At 43.1% G+C, this 14,696-nt stretch overlaps 1 protein-coding gene across 1 annotated transcript in view; it reads right to left on the bottom strand.

Annotated features, from left to right (window-relative positions):
• C19H1orf21 (chromosome 19 C1orf21 homolog) overlaps positions 1-14,696 on the bottom strand; it is a 169,169-nt gene that overhangs the window by 16,740 nt on the left and 137,733 nt on the right. The window contains exon 4 of the mRNA XM_087828056.1: positions 7,256-7,332. Coding sequence (XP_087684182.1) covers positions 7,256-7,332 — 77 coding nt within the window. The remainder of the gene's footprint in view (positions 1-7,255; positions 7,333-14,696) is intronic.

The raw sequence follows: 14,696 nt of genomic DNA, 5'->3' as shown, positions 1-14,696 counted from the left end.
TCAGGATGCTGGGGTGAGAGACACGTTGCACAGTGTTTCTTTCACTTACTGGTAGTGTCGATTGGTTGCCGTGGCTGGGAGGGGGGAGAAGAGAGAGTGGCTCTGGAATAGTTTCTTCCCTTCAAACCTAGGTGTGTGAGCAGCCCACCTGATACAGCCCTTAGCGTGATGTCTCGTCATAGGGGCCGCAGAGAGCGACACAAGTGACCCCAAACCCTTCATCCCTCCCATGACAGACAATGGGGCTCCAAGGAGGCTTTCCCCTGTGTGTCAAGCCAAGATTTAAAATCTGGGAGCACAGCGACATCAGCTCTGATATTAAAGGAAAACAATAAAAATATCTGAGCCGTGATCAACTGCATGGGTATAAAGCACGTTCACACGGGTCGTGTAATTTTTGCTTCCTTCCAATGCTCACTGAAATCAGGCGAATGAATGCCCGGTTTCGGAAACAGGCCAGCTCACTGCAGGTTAGGAAGGCGGGCAGTCTGGGGAGATGAGAATTTAAACAGTCTCCCCTCTCTCTGGCCGGACAGAAAGCCACTATGCAGAGCTGCGTTTTCCCAGATTCCTCATGTCAGACTTTGTCCAGTGCCAAACTTTTTTATTTGAGCCACTTTGGATGCAAACCTCCTAAACTGTATACTCTCTCCTAGAGGCTCTACCCCAAACCTTACTCAACTTCCAGTTCCAGGAGCTGAAATCACAACACTCTTCTGGGAAACCCCAGAGCCTTCTTTAAGCAAAACCGCCTTGAACTCCAGGCGTTTGCTCTCTGCCTGCTTTTGAGCTTTTTCTCTCGTTTCTTCTTGTCAGAGGAGGTATCGGTCCTCTTTTGATTTCCTTCCTGGTTGCTGCTTCTACCCGGTGCTTGGAAACAGCACAGCCAAATTGTGAGAGTTGTGTCTGCAGGGGGATTTCTTGTGAGCCGGGAACATGAATATTCTGGCGCACACTGGGGCTGCTCAGACGTTTTTGGGGCATCCCCCCTCTTGGCCAAGCTCTCTGCAGATAAGGCGGCTAGACAGCTCTGGGTCCCAGATAGGAAAGGCAGGAATATATAATCTCTTATTATAGATAACTATATACATATATATATACACACATAAGTTTCCCTAATAAAAGAGACCTGATAAAAACAATATTTTTTGGATTTTATGTTCATCGTGGGAACTTTTGTATTAAATTTTTTTTATAGCATATATTGCCCTGCATGCAACAGGAAGGCAATAAATGGCATTAATGGACCATGTGGTCTCTATTTAAATGCATGTGATTCATGAGCTCACAGAGGCAGCCCAGTTTGTTAGCAGGGGTGAGGCGCAGACCTCTGATTCCCCATCTGTAAAACCAGCAGCCAGTCTGAGGTCCCTTCCGGCACTAACATTCTTGAACTATTACTAACTTCCACTCACTCCTTTACTGAACTATCACAACACGAAAACAAGGATGGGTGGTTAGTACTCGGCATATGCACTTGATGGGCAAGGGGAAGTCTCAATTCAAGCAACTCTCCAGAGGGGTCTGCCTTCCCGTGATCAAGGATGCCCAGGCTCGCTTAAGAAAAACAACACAAAAAACCTCACAGACACGGACGACAGCATGGTGATCACCGGAGGGAAACGGGGGTGAGGGGAGGGAGAGGAGGGTAAATAGGGGATAAATGGTGATGGAAGGAGACCTGACTAGGGGTGGTGAACACAATACAATAGACAGATGATGTTTTATAAAACTGTATACCTGAAACCTATATCATTTTATTAACCAATGTCACCCCAATACATTCAATAAAAAAAGAATGCCAGGCTCAGGGGTCCACATCAGGAGCTTAGGACCAAGGGTGATGGTGATGACCCCAAGATGGTAAAGCAAAAACAAAAACCTCAGTGGTTGCAGGTTGGTGTGGTTTTACTACATGCTTTGTAATCATTAAAAACAAAAACAAAAAAGCAGATATCCCTTGATTAAAACAAACTGGAGGAAAGCCGCCCAAGCCAGAATTAATTAGACAAGGCATGCATTTCCGACCCCACCTGGATCTGGAACTAAGTGCTAACCTTATCTGGGCTAGGGGTCCAAGTCGGGAAGTAAATACCACTTTCGCTTTCACCCGCGCCCTCGGAGGAGCAGTTCTAACCAAGCGAGGCAGCCAGCCCTCCATCGGGCCTGCCTCCAGGATCCCAGGCCTCACGCAGAAGCGCCGCCCGATGCTCCCTGCCTGAGAGCGGTCCCGCGGCCCTCCTGCCTCTGCCCCATGCAAAAACCTGCCGGGAGGAGTCACCCGCCAGACTGGGTCACCGTCTTGCCACCTTGAATACAGTACGTGGGCTGTGTTAGACGGAAAAGACTGAGTGGAAGGGTCACTTATTTACTGTCAAATCCTGACGCTCTACACGAGCTCTCTCAGATAAACTCCGTTGTCCCTGAAAGTGTGGCAGACACGGCCTGATGGCACAAATGCCTGCACGAGGTCCCTGTCATCTGTGCACCGTCTTAGGTAGGATGTACCTGAGATCCTGAGGCTTACTCGGCTGTCTTCCGTGGGTTCATTTCAGACAGAAGCCCTGAAATCCCTCCAACAGGGGCACGGGCAGAATTTTTACTCTGATGAAATAAATTCACCTCTGTCGACTGACTCCTGCTTAGATCAATGTGGATGCCCTCTTCTCGACGGAAACCCCAGCAATGCAGTGGCGTTAATACTAGTTTTTATGTTCAAAGGTGTACACTGCACTGTGAGAAACAGTCCCTGGGTGACGACTCGATTCCTGAATGCTTCCTGAGGCACAATTTGATGATCGTGAGTGGGGAGCTAGGAGAAAAAGCACATTGCTTTCTACCTTTCCTCAAGGTATTACAAAAGAGTAATTGAATTGTTTATGATTTAGTTTAAAAAGTATGAATACTTGATGCTAAATTAGATCTAAAAATCTTTCATAAAAGCCTGTATGTTGGTACCTGATTTAACTAATAAAGCTTAACAATTTCAGTAATTCCTGTTTCTCTCTAATAACCACAACCCAACCTGGGAAAACCCAGCTCCCACGGAGGACTTCCTGTGGCCCCAGGTGATGTTGGCAAAGCTATTGTGGGTTGACCCCGAGCCAGCCAAGGCCCTTCTTTCTGTGACCTCTCAACTTCATGCGACTAGAGATGACAATGTGATGGAATCTTACTGACAAGTAAGCAACTGAACAGAAAGAAGGCGGGCAAAATGAGCTTTTGAGCTCAAAGGCATGCGGCTTTCATGTTCAAGGACTTAAAAAAAAGTTCCCAAATAGTAAAAACTTAAGCCAGAAAAGTTATGAGAAAGCAAGGTCCTAATTCCCAATACGTCACCTGCAAAAATGAAATTCAGTTACTCGGTGGGTTTCCGGCAAATCTTGGCCCAAACATGGTTATTTCTTCACGATCATCATTATTTTTCAATTGGACCTCAGGGCAGTGGGGTTAATCCTAATCCTTACATCAGAACACACCCTTGCTTGCAGCTCATGCATGCATGGCTCAGGCTCATTTTTACTTAATTATTATTATTATTATTTTTAAATAGTATAATAAACACCCACGAAACCAAAACAAAAGGCAAAAGATAGGGCCTTGTCAACAACCTAGAGCTAATTTACCTCCCGTCCTGACTTCCTTCAGTTGCTTTAACTTTATAAAGTGTGCATCAGGCTCTACGCAATCTCCCAGGGCTTACTCATTTCGTCTGGTATTACATGACTAGGTCCATCCAGCACTGTGCATTGCTGCAGTGCATTCATCTAAACCAATTTAAATATTAACTTTAAATGCTCTATTAGCTTGAATATTCCACTGTGTGAATACAGTGGAACTAATTTTCCCCACTTTCTTGTGAAAGGGCATTTGGCTGATTTCTGATTATTAAGGCGTTCTTACCAAGCCCCTGCGATAAGCACTGGGTGCACATTATTTCATTTATTCCCCAGTCCTGTGGGACAGGATTGCTCATCTCCATTTTACTTTGAGAAAACTGAAGCTCAGAGACATCAGGTCACTTGCCTGAGGTCACAAAGTTTGTAAGGATGTGTTTCACGTGTTGCACTGAATAAAGATGTGACAATTATCTGCCTTTGTTATGAATAGATCTGCCATTGTCTGGTATGAGATTGTCCTTCCACTCATGGGAAAAAACCTCTCATCTTATTTTATACAACTGCATAATAAATGCGTTTCCTTGATCCTGTGAGTCAGCAAGCAGGAAAAGTGAAACTCTTCTCCTGGGCCCCCCGGAAGATTTCTTATACAGTGGTGCCTCGGTTTTCGAACATCTCTGTTGGTGAACATTTCGGGTTGCGAATGCCGTAAACCCGGGAGTAAATGCTTCGGTTTTCGAACACTCCTCGGAAGTCGAACATGCCACACGGCTTCCGCTGAGGGCAGAATCCTGAGGCCTCTCTGTCGGCTGTGATCCTCGGTTCTCGAACATTTCAGAACTCGAACGGGCTTCCAGAATGGATCACATTTGAAAACCGAGGCACCACTGTATTGAATTCCAGGAACCTGTTGTTCTGACTCACAGTTTACCACACACACACACACACACACACACGCATGCTGCTGTGTGGAAAACAGGATGTTCTTCATAATTTTGATGTAAACACATGAGCCAATTTAATCAGGTTCTCTGAGAGCCTCAGCCCATGCCAGTTTGCGAAGCGGGCTGTTCCAGTGCGTCAAAGTTAAATTAGTATTCACTCTAAATGAAAAAGAAATTCTCCTTAATCCAGTCTCTGCTTAGAACTCAGAGATAAGGGAAACATTTAAAAATAGCATGTATCAAATGGCTCGGATGAAAAGATGATTAGGTTCTGTCATCAGGTATCTGCTGTTCCCAAAGGCAGATACAGTCAGTGCAGATAAAAGTGATTCCCAGGGCGGTGAGCTAGGGAGGTCATGCCGTTATACTGACATTGTAAATGATCAGTGGATTTTAAAATGTCTAGTTTTCTGTGAAGGTAAAAGTTTAATCCCTGCCTGGCCGGTGTGGTTGAGCGCTGACCCATGTACCAGGAGGCCCCTGGTTCGATTCCCGGTTAGGGCATAAGCCTGGGTTTCGGGCTCGATCCTCAGCAGGGGGCGTGCAGGAGGCAGCCGACTGATGTGGATGTTTCTCTCTCATCGACGTTTCTCTCTCTCCCCTTCTGTCTCTCTCTAAAATCATTAAAAACATATTTTTAAAAATGAAATCCCTGAGCTCATTCACCACCCCCTGAAGAGTCCTAATCGCCACATCACAGTAGCTGTGGCTGAAGCAATGCCACAGACACTGACCAGGTTAAAGTGATTAGGATCTAGGTTATTTTTGTCTCGTTTTCCTGCGAGGAATCAGAGGTAACACAATTTCTTCTACTTATGGTTTTGACTTGTGAGGCAACTATTACATATATGTAACGGTCAAATTTATTTTGGAATGGGGTGATTGTGTCGAATTTACTAATGTGATTTGTAAAGGGAATATATTAACAAATATTTAGGGGAAACACCACAAAAAAGTGTCTTTGAAGAAAGGAGAGGTAGCTTTCATGTCACACGAAGTCCATTTTATCACTAAGGTAGATTCAGTTCTAGAACAATCTAGAAAACGACTCATTATTCGCTTTAACTTCTTAATTGTGAAACACATAACACAGAGTAAAGAAAACATATAATGTTCTTTGTCCATTTTTAAACAAGAATAAAGGGACACCCATGTAATCACCAGTCAGATTAAGGATTAGAACCCATGGTCCCACTGTCTTCCACCCAGAAAGAACCGCTATTCTCAATTTAACGCCTTTTCATTTCCTTGCTCGTCTTGTTTTACCACAAATACATATATAATATATTGCTTAGTCCTGCCTGTTTATGAACTTTATAAGAATGAAACTCCATGTAGGGAGGCACTACTACTTACTTTACTGCTGTAACCTTACATTCGTGAGATTCTTTCATCTTGATATGTGTAGCTATAGGTTGCCCATTTTCACTGATATGTCGTATTCCCATCATAAGAATATGTCACATTTTTGTTAGCAATTATAGTTTCTTAAGTTTTTAAAAAAATTTTAAATTGATTTTTAGAGATAGAGGGAGGGCGAGGGAGAGAAAGAAACGTCGATCAGCTGCCCCCTGCACAGCCCCTACCGGGGATCGAGCCCAAAACCTGGGCATGTGTCCTGACTGGGAACTGAGCCAGCAACCTTTTGGTACATGGGACGATGCCCAACCAACTGAGCCACACCGGCCAGGGCTAGTCATTAGACTTCAGATGGACATTCGGGTTTTACCTTCAAGAGCTCACAGAAACAGTGCTGCTATGGATATTTCTGCTGGCCCACATATACAAAGAGTTTCTCTATAGCATGTACTTGAGAGTAAAGTTTCTGGGGAGAAGGGATGTGTAGGTACAATTTTACTACATAATGCAAACTGCTTTCCAAAGTAACTGTACCAGCTTAGATCCCCACCAGCAGGCGTTAGAGTGTCGGTCTTCCACATCCTGGTCAACGTTTTGTATTTTTTCATATTCCTCAGTCCTTCCTGTTTCCTCTTAGTGAAACGGTTGTTCATGTCTTTAGCCTGTTTTTCTATGAGTTCTCTGTCCTTTACTCATGGACTTGTAGAAATACTTTATATATTCTGCTAATCCAACTATTGTCAATGATATGTCCTGCAAACGATTCCATCATTTTGTGGCCTTTTACTTTCCTACAGTATATTCTGATAAACAGAAGTTCTTAATTTTAATGTGGTCACCATAATTAATCTTTTTCCTTAAGATCTGCATCCTTTCCCTACCCCAGAGTCATAAACACATCCCCCTTTATTTCCTTCTAACTCAGGGATGGGGAACCTTTTTGCTGCCAAGGGCCATTAGGATATTTATAACATCATTCATGGGCCATACAAAATTACCAACTTAAAAATTAGCTATGAAAGAAGCTCCTTGATTTTCTGAATTTCGAGTCCTGCCTGTGGTTACCTTGGCAGGGCCAGACCAAATGATTTCTCTGGCCATATAAGGCCCGTGGGCTGGATGCTCCCCACCCCTGTTCTAACTGATCATTTAAATGTCATATACTGTAGGGCTGTTTTTGGATTTCCTATTCTGTTCCTTTAGACCAAACTACACTGGTCGTAATTAACAAAGCTTTATAATAAGTCTTGATTATCTGACAGACAAAATGGAACTCACTCTGAAAATATTTTTAGCTTTAAAAACAATATAGAGACAGGAACTAGAACTTACTTTGCTCTAGGTTGATGAACTAATCCCGGAATCTCTTTATTCGTTTTAAGTCTTGCATTTGAACTGGCACTTTTTTCCTGAAACACACAAACACATACATGTAAAAGACAACATGAGAATCAGCAATTTAGCAACAGCACCAATTTTCATCACCGAAATGCCAGATGTGTTTGGGACAGTTGGTTACTTCACAGGGACCAAAGTCCTAGCAAAGATGTTACACGGTCCAGGTAGAACTACCAAACATTTTAACAGGGAACGTTGTCATGAAGAGAGAAATTAGCTTTGTAATACAGCTATGACTCTGTCTAGAAAGTAATGTGCAACTGGTATTTGATTTTTAGTTTAAGTTACTGAAAACAGTAAGAATCAAAGGACAGAAGATTCTAGGGTCAAAGAGAGCAGAGGAGCACAGTCACAGCCATTGCCGACTTGCCCAGGTTAACTGACTTCAGGGTGTTTTATTTGTAAAAAACAACGGTAGTTACCGAGGCATAAAGTTTGCACCAGGCTCTAGAGTGTCTATGCCTGTGTTTAGTCATGACAAGAGCATGACTAAAAATAACCACCATTTTCCACCCACAACAAACATTGGAATTGGATTCAATTGAATTAATAAAATTCAATACTAGCCTGTATTCAAGAGGCACTCTCTGGCTGTTAGCCTAATCTGATTTCTTATTCCCAGTAAACCAGCAGATGGGAAGGAAACTCTCTCAAATCTTAAAATACCAATATATCAGTAAGCACACTATCTCCATAATACTACGGCTTTGTATTTTTACAGACATTACTTTTTGAAAAAAAAGTCAAGGTGCTTTATTCCTTGCTCACAAAACACACCCCTAAAATAAAAGGAAAGACTATTCTAAACCAATTTAAGAAGTTACTATATACACTCAAGGAACCAGAGATGTGGCAATAATTAAAGACCCAGGTTAAGGGGAGGAATGAAACTCACATAGGCCAACGCACCCTTCTCACCACATGCAAAGCGATGTGGGAAGGCACATAAAAGAGACGGTCCCCCGAAAGAGGGGGGGAGAGGGAGAGAGAGAGAGAAACATTTATGTGAGAACACTGATCAGCTGCCTCCTGTATGCACGCTACTGGGGATCACGCCTACAACCCAGGCATATGCCCTGACTGGGAATTGAACCAGCAAACTTTTGGTTCATGGGAAGATGCTAAACCAACTGAGCCACACTGGCTAGGGCAAGGCTTTCTTTATTTTAAAAATGTGATTTATTTGGATTTGTTCTTATATTTCCTTGTATCCCTCAGAACAGCTAGTATCTTGCTGCACAAAACATTCATATGCCTACTGGTTAGCTGCATTTGCATCAATAAGTCAGTTCTGTATTTGCCTATAGACATCATTTAACTTCTACTCGGGGTGCTTATTGGGGAAGGGGAGGTTTAAAGAGATGTCTTAAAAACAAACAAACAAAGAAACAGACAAAGCCGAGAAGAGCTGGAGGAAGAAGGAGCCTGATGGGGCCTCAGATGGAGCAGACTCAGCTGAGAGGGCCGTGCCAGGGACAGGAAGATAACTAAACTGGGAAGTGATGGAAGAAGTAACTAAGATATTGCTTCCCTTGGCAAGAAACATCTGAATGGTATTCGACACTTACAAACTAAGAACCTAAAATAAACTAGGATGAAGTAAGACTAAGCTGAAGCCACTGAGAGGGCCCTCAGCAGGCAGTTTATAGAGCAGTGTTGTTTTTTAAAAAATTTCAACGTTGTATTTATCATTTATATATTTATATAAGTATTAATAATATTTATTATATATATCTTAAATTTTATTTACCCATTAAAGTTTGCATTTAACATTATTTTGTGTAGTCTCAGGTGTATGGCGTAGTGGTTCCAGGGAGCAGCACTGTACATGATCCGTTCATGTTGGTATCAGAATCGGCTGGATGTGCATTAAAATACATATCTCCAGACTCCACTCAACCCCCCTGAGTGTGAGTCTCTGGGATCCATGCCCAGGAATCTGCATTTCAAACAAGAAGTCCTGTGATCTGAACTAAAAAAAAAGTTTAAAAACTTCTATTTCAGAGAAGAGATACCCTTCACGCTTCGGGATACCCCACCAGTTGGTTTTCCACACAACAGTTTTCAAACCAAGCACTGGGGTTCTGTAGAGCTGCCTTGGGGTCAACAGAGAGGCCCAGCAAGGCAGAAACCCCTTGAACGGTTTCCTACTCAGGTGTTCCGTCAGTTGGAAAAAAGCCTCCATCTCTCCAAAGGGTTTGCAAACTAATGTCAGGGAGTGACAGGTTTATTTAAACAGCAAATCAAGCAGCTTTCTCCTCTGCTTGGAATAATCTCATTTCTTCATGAACAGAATATGCTTGTCAGTGTCTAGAGTAAGTTGTCTTCTTCCTAGTTTCTCTGATGCTAGAGACGGTCAACCCACCTGTATTTAGGCTGCTGTTCCCCAACACCTGGGTGGCATCTCCCAAAGGGAAAGTCAGAACACCCAGAAGAACTGACAGCTTCTTTAAAAAATTCTCTTGAACTTCACCTCCCTGTTGGCCAGAGATGAAACCTCTTTTTCTTTCTCACTTTGTCTGTGTTGTCCCACTGAGTCTGAAAGGACTCGGGCAGCGGCAGCCCTGTGAGCTTCCCTGAATTTGTTCTGGGTTGGAAGTGTGGGAGAAATCTCGTTTTCTTTTTCTGGGCCCAGAGGTATAAAGAAATCCCAGGGGCCAGATGGATGCAGGAAGCTGGAGGCCTAGAGAAAAGAAGTGGGGGTAGGAATAATAGCTCCGGAGACTGCTAACGAGGGATCTACACAGACAAAAGATGCAAGAGCACTGAACATGAACTCTCGAAGCTTCCCACCCTACACACAAACTGTGTTTTTGTGTATATTTGAAACACTGCATTTCAGAAAGTACATGAAAACTAGAAAAGGTTATTTATTAACTAGAATTAGGAGATTTAGGGGGACGCACACATATTTAAAAAGTAGAAGCACATTTGGCTATAAAATAAATGAGTAATCATTCCAGCTTTTGGGAAGTAACCCACAGAATGCACTCTGTAAGGAAACAGTCTCATTTTGATGTTTTATATGTGATTTCTCAAGTGGTATTAACATGAGTTAGGACACCGCCTCCTTCAAATATAAAGGAATTTTATCTTCTGTCTTTCGAATGATGCTGATCAGCTGAGTCAATAGTCACTCTGTGAGAATTTTTGAATGTTAACAAGTGACACGGCCCAAGCTATGAGGTGCCACCGCTGACCTGGGCCCACCAGTATCACAATGACGTGAAGTCACTTTCTCCGTGATAAACTACCTGGCCAAACAGATTATTAGAATTAGTAGTATTTTGTAAGAATTATCTAGTAGTGATGAGGTTGGCATAAAAAGTCTCCGCTTTATGAAAATTCTTTTTCTATAAATTAAAATACAGCCACGTCTCTTATTTTATATCAAGCAAATGTTATGTGGGGCAAATCAGTTTCAAAGTACTCAATATTTTTCACATAGTTGCTTCTCAAGGTAGATTGAAAATACTTAATATTATCTTTAAAAAGTAAATAGTGCTGTAAGAAATTGCTCAGAACTGATCTAATTGTATACCAACCAATCTAAAACAAAGGCATTAAGATACCACATCACTGATGAAAAGGAGGAAGCTATACTGTTGTTATAAATGACACTGAGAACTCTGAGTTAAGGATATTGTCAACGAGATGATGAATCCCCAAGTTTTTCAAAGAAGTAACATATACACACCCAGAGAATGAATGTATCAGGAAGAACCATATTTGATTCTTGCCCAAGACGTTTGTATCAGTCAGGACAGGGTAGGTTGTGTTGCAATAAAAAACCACCCCCAATATCAGTAGTTCAATAACATACAACTCTATCTCTTGCACATGCCACATGCCCAGGTTGGCAGGAGGGCTCTGCTCATCCTACTCACAGTGGAAATCCATGATAGAGGAACCTCCTGGCCCACTCGTCACCAAGTCACTGTTTAATAGTACTTAAGTGCCAGGCTGTGCTAAGGAACCTGAGATGTTACCCTCATCCACTAAAAAACAAGTAAGAAAGTGAACAGATGTTTCAAAGTCATAGAAGTATGGGTGGTGGAAGTGCTTTCGATGACACCTCACTTAGAGGAGGTCAGGGACGCTTCTTGGAGTGGGAACCAGGCAGGGCTGGGTCCAGGGGAGGAATGTACATCCTGGCAGGAAAGGAGAGAACAAGGCACTTGCTGAGAGCCATAAAGAACCTGGTACAGCCAGAGAGAGCCTGGGGCGCCAGGAGGGCATATGAGAGATGCGGGGGTGCCGTGGGGAGGGGCTGGGCCAGGAAGGACTCATGCGTGGGCATTTGGATTTTCCCAAAATGCCAGAATTGGGTTTCAGAGGTGAAAGCAGAGAGGCAGTCAGGAAGCTGTGTCAGTAAATCAGAAGAGGGTCTATGAAGAGCTGAACTAAGCCAGGAGAGGCCCAGCAGAGCAGATCCCAGGAGTCTGGGCTCTGGGGTCAGGCGGCCTCTCGGCTTCCTACTGTGTGAACCCTGAGCAGATTCCACAACCTCTGTGCTTCAGCTCCCTCACTGTGAAATGGGAATAAAAGTAGTACCTATTTCCCTGGGTTGCCTGCTGTACAGGAAGCGCACAACAAATGACAGCTCATAGTAGTAAGACAGCTGTTCTGGGAATAGAGATGAAAACTGAGTTGCCGAGAAAATTACTGAGGTCCACTCCATGCTAGGCACCTTGCTAGATTTTAAGAGAAACAATAAGAAAAAGACAAAAAAGACAAAGAAGAAAAAATTTGCTAATGTCAGAGAAAAAACTCAAATGCTAAATTATAACATGATCATTGATAAGATTTGAGGTCAACTGAACGTATAGGGTAGATGGAAGAGCAACCGGTATAGTCAGAGTGACAGCCCCAGACTTCTGCTTGGCTGACAATTGTTTCTCAGTTGCTATAATGCGTAATGGACGGGTTGATGGTCCAAGTGAAGGTCTCTTTCTGGGCAAACAAAGCAAAGGTGACATGGCTATTAAGGCAGAAACAGGGCTGGGCAAAAGTGCATTTTTCTTGAAGGGGATGAAACGTAAGCTTCAGGACAGAGAAGCAGTGCAGATGGAGAGAACATCTGTCTGAAGGTCGGGAGCTGGTTGGCTGACCTCACAGATGTGAATCTGAGCTCAGGCCAGACTGGATCCAGGGGGCCAGGCAATGGCTCCTCTCTCTTCTTGCTTGTCACCTTAGCTTGTCACCTTGGTTTCATTTTTTCATGGCCTTGTGGCAACCCAGGGTCAATCCTTCCAACTCTGTGCCCCAACAGGCAGACCCTCTGTCTTGTTAGCCCAGTGACACAAATCCCCTGCCTTCTGTCAGGTGTGACTCCTGGGTGGGGGAGTCTCTCAGCAGGCGTAGGGGGTTGCTGGGAGGAAAGAAGCAATAGTGACCATAACACCTTTTATTCTTCTGCCTGTGAACTCTCACTTTGAAGTCTTTTTCCTATTACTATACATATTTTAAAAATACATAGCCTGGCTGGTGTGGTTCAGAGGTTGAGCATCGACCTATGATCCAGGAGATGGAGGTTTGATTCCTGGTCAGGGCACATGCTCGGGTTGTGGGCTCGATCCCAAGTCTGGGGCCTGCAGGATGCAGCCGATCAATGACTCTCTCATCATTGATGTTTCTATCTTTCTCTTCCTCTCCCTTCCTCTCTCTGAAATCAATGAAGACATATTTAAAATAAATAAATAATAAATAAGTAAATAAATATAGACTCTCTGTTGCATGTATTGTGATTTTTAAAAAGTGTGTTTATTTTTAAAAAAATCTTTTTATGTTTTCACATACAGGAGTTTTGAGTTTTGAGTTTCTGACTGGTGGAAAAGAACTGATTTTTTTCATTTATTATTTCTCCTACCCCTTCTGTGATTAGTCCTGGCTAATTCTAAATTTAGCTCCCTGCCCATACACACTCTCTTCTATACCTTCTGAAACCTTTCTCATCGGAAGTCAGAGTAAACAGAGGACACGGATGTTTTAATAGCACCCCAGGCTTGCAGGCCAACACCAGCGTCAACTCAGTCATGGTGTGATTATTTTACAATGTGGATGGATGGAGTCAGTCGCTGGATTTCTATACACAGTCTTGACAAGCAATAATCCCATCTGGCGTTGTTCCATTACTGATGTACTTTTAGCCCAAGGCTAGGAAAAGACTGGTTGCTTGTAGCTAGCATTTGGGTTGAAAAAGCTCTTTAAAATTGAAATAGGGTACTTAGGCAAGACAGAGTAAGCACCATTCTTTTTCCTCTTGTTAAAATTCTCCTTTTGGAGAAAGGGTGCTGCTAGAAATATCTTCGTTCTAAACTTTGCAAACAGAATTGATCCTGAAATGCTAAAAGGGGTGTGTTTAACCGCAAATGTCTCTATTTGCTTTTCTTCTCAGTCTTTTAGAAGCTTTCTAGAAAAGTTCCCATGCTTTTCCACATTTCTTTCTCCACATGTGCCCTCCAGTTTGTGTTACGTGCCCATTAGACACGTGAGCCAAGCACTTACTGTTGATGTGGGACCATGATGGGACTGGGCCCCCCTGGGCAGCCTGACACCAAGGTGGGGAGAAAAGGCAAGGGCAAATGACCTGTCAGTTTTAATTTCTCTGAGGCTGTTTTATTAGGAGGCTTTCAAATGAGGGGTTTATGAATGATAGAGCTGAGGAAACCGGGTTTCAGCAACTTGCCCAAAGTCTCCCAGAGGGTTTGACCTCATGTCTTTCTGGTGTCAGAGCCCAAGCTGTAGGTCAGGACCACATGCAAGCATCCATGGTGAAATAATGGTAATGACAACTGTTGATCATCACTGAGCATTGACCATGTGATTTGTGCAATAGCTCTGCGAGACAGGTACTATTACTATTAACCCATTTTACAGAGGAGGGAATTAAGTCACAGAGTGGTTAAGGAGCCTTCCCAAGATCACAGAGCCCAGAAAGTCTGGCTCTAGAGGCTGTGTTCATAACAGTCCCCAAGGACAGTTCAATATACTACGTCTACCTGGTAGATTTCCACAATCTACTTTAGGAACCTTCCCCAGATCTGCTCTTTCCTCTTTCCTATATGGCTTTTCTTTTGTTTCCAAAAGAAAACAAAAATCTCCTTCTACCAGCCAACCAAAGCAGAGACAGAATAGAGGACAGCGAGAGTTAAAGCAAAATCATTTGGAAAATATTTGCACAACAAATTATTCTACTATATTACACTATCCTCTGTTTGCAGTGACCTTCAGACAGTCAATTCAGGAATAGTGTGAAGAATATGCCAATATAACTAGACATGTAAAAAAACATACACTTCTTTAGAGAAGAAATGACAACTAGAATTTGCTTCCTAGTGATAGCCTAACACTATGTATGCTAGGGGGCGCTATT

Source organism: Miniopterus natalensis, chromosome 19, assembly GCF_054644295.1.
Source record: "Miniopterus natalensis isolate mMinNat1 chromosome 19, mMinNat1.hap1, whole genome shotgun sequence".
NCBI classification, from domain to species: Eukaryota; Metazoa; Chordata; class Mammalia; order Chiroptera; family Miniopteridae; genus Miniopterus; species Miniopterus natalensis.
The sequence above is the reverse complement of the archived record's forward strand: the minus strand, read 5'-3'. Positions and strand labels throughout refer to the sequence as shown.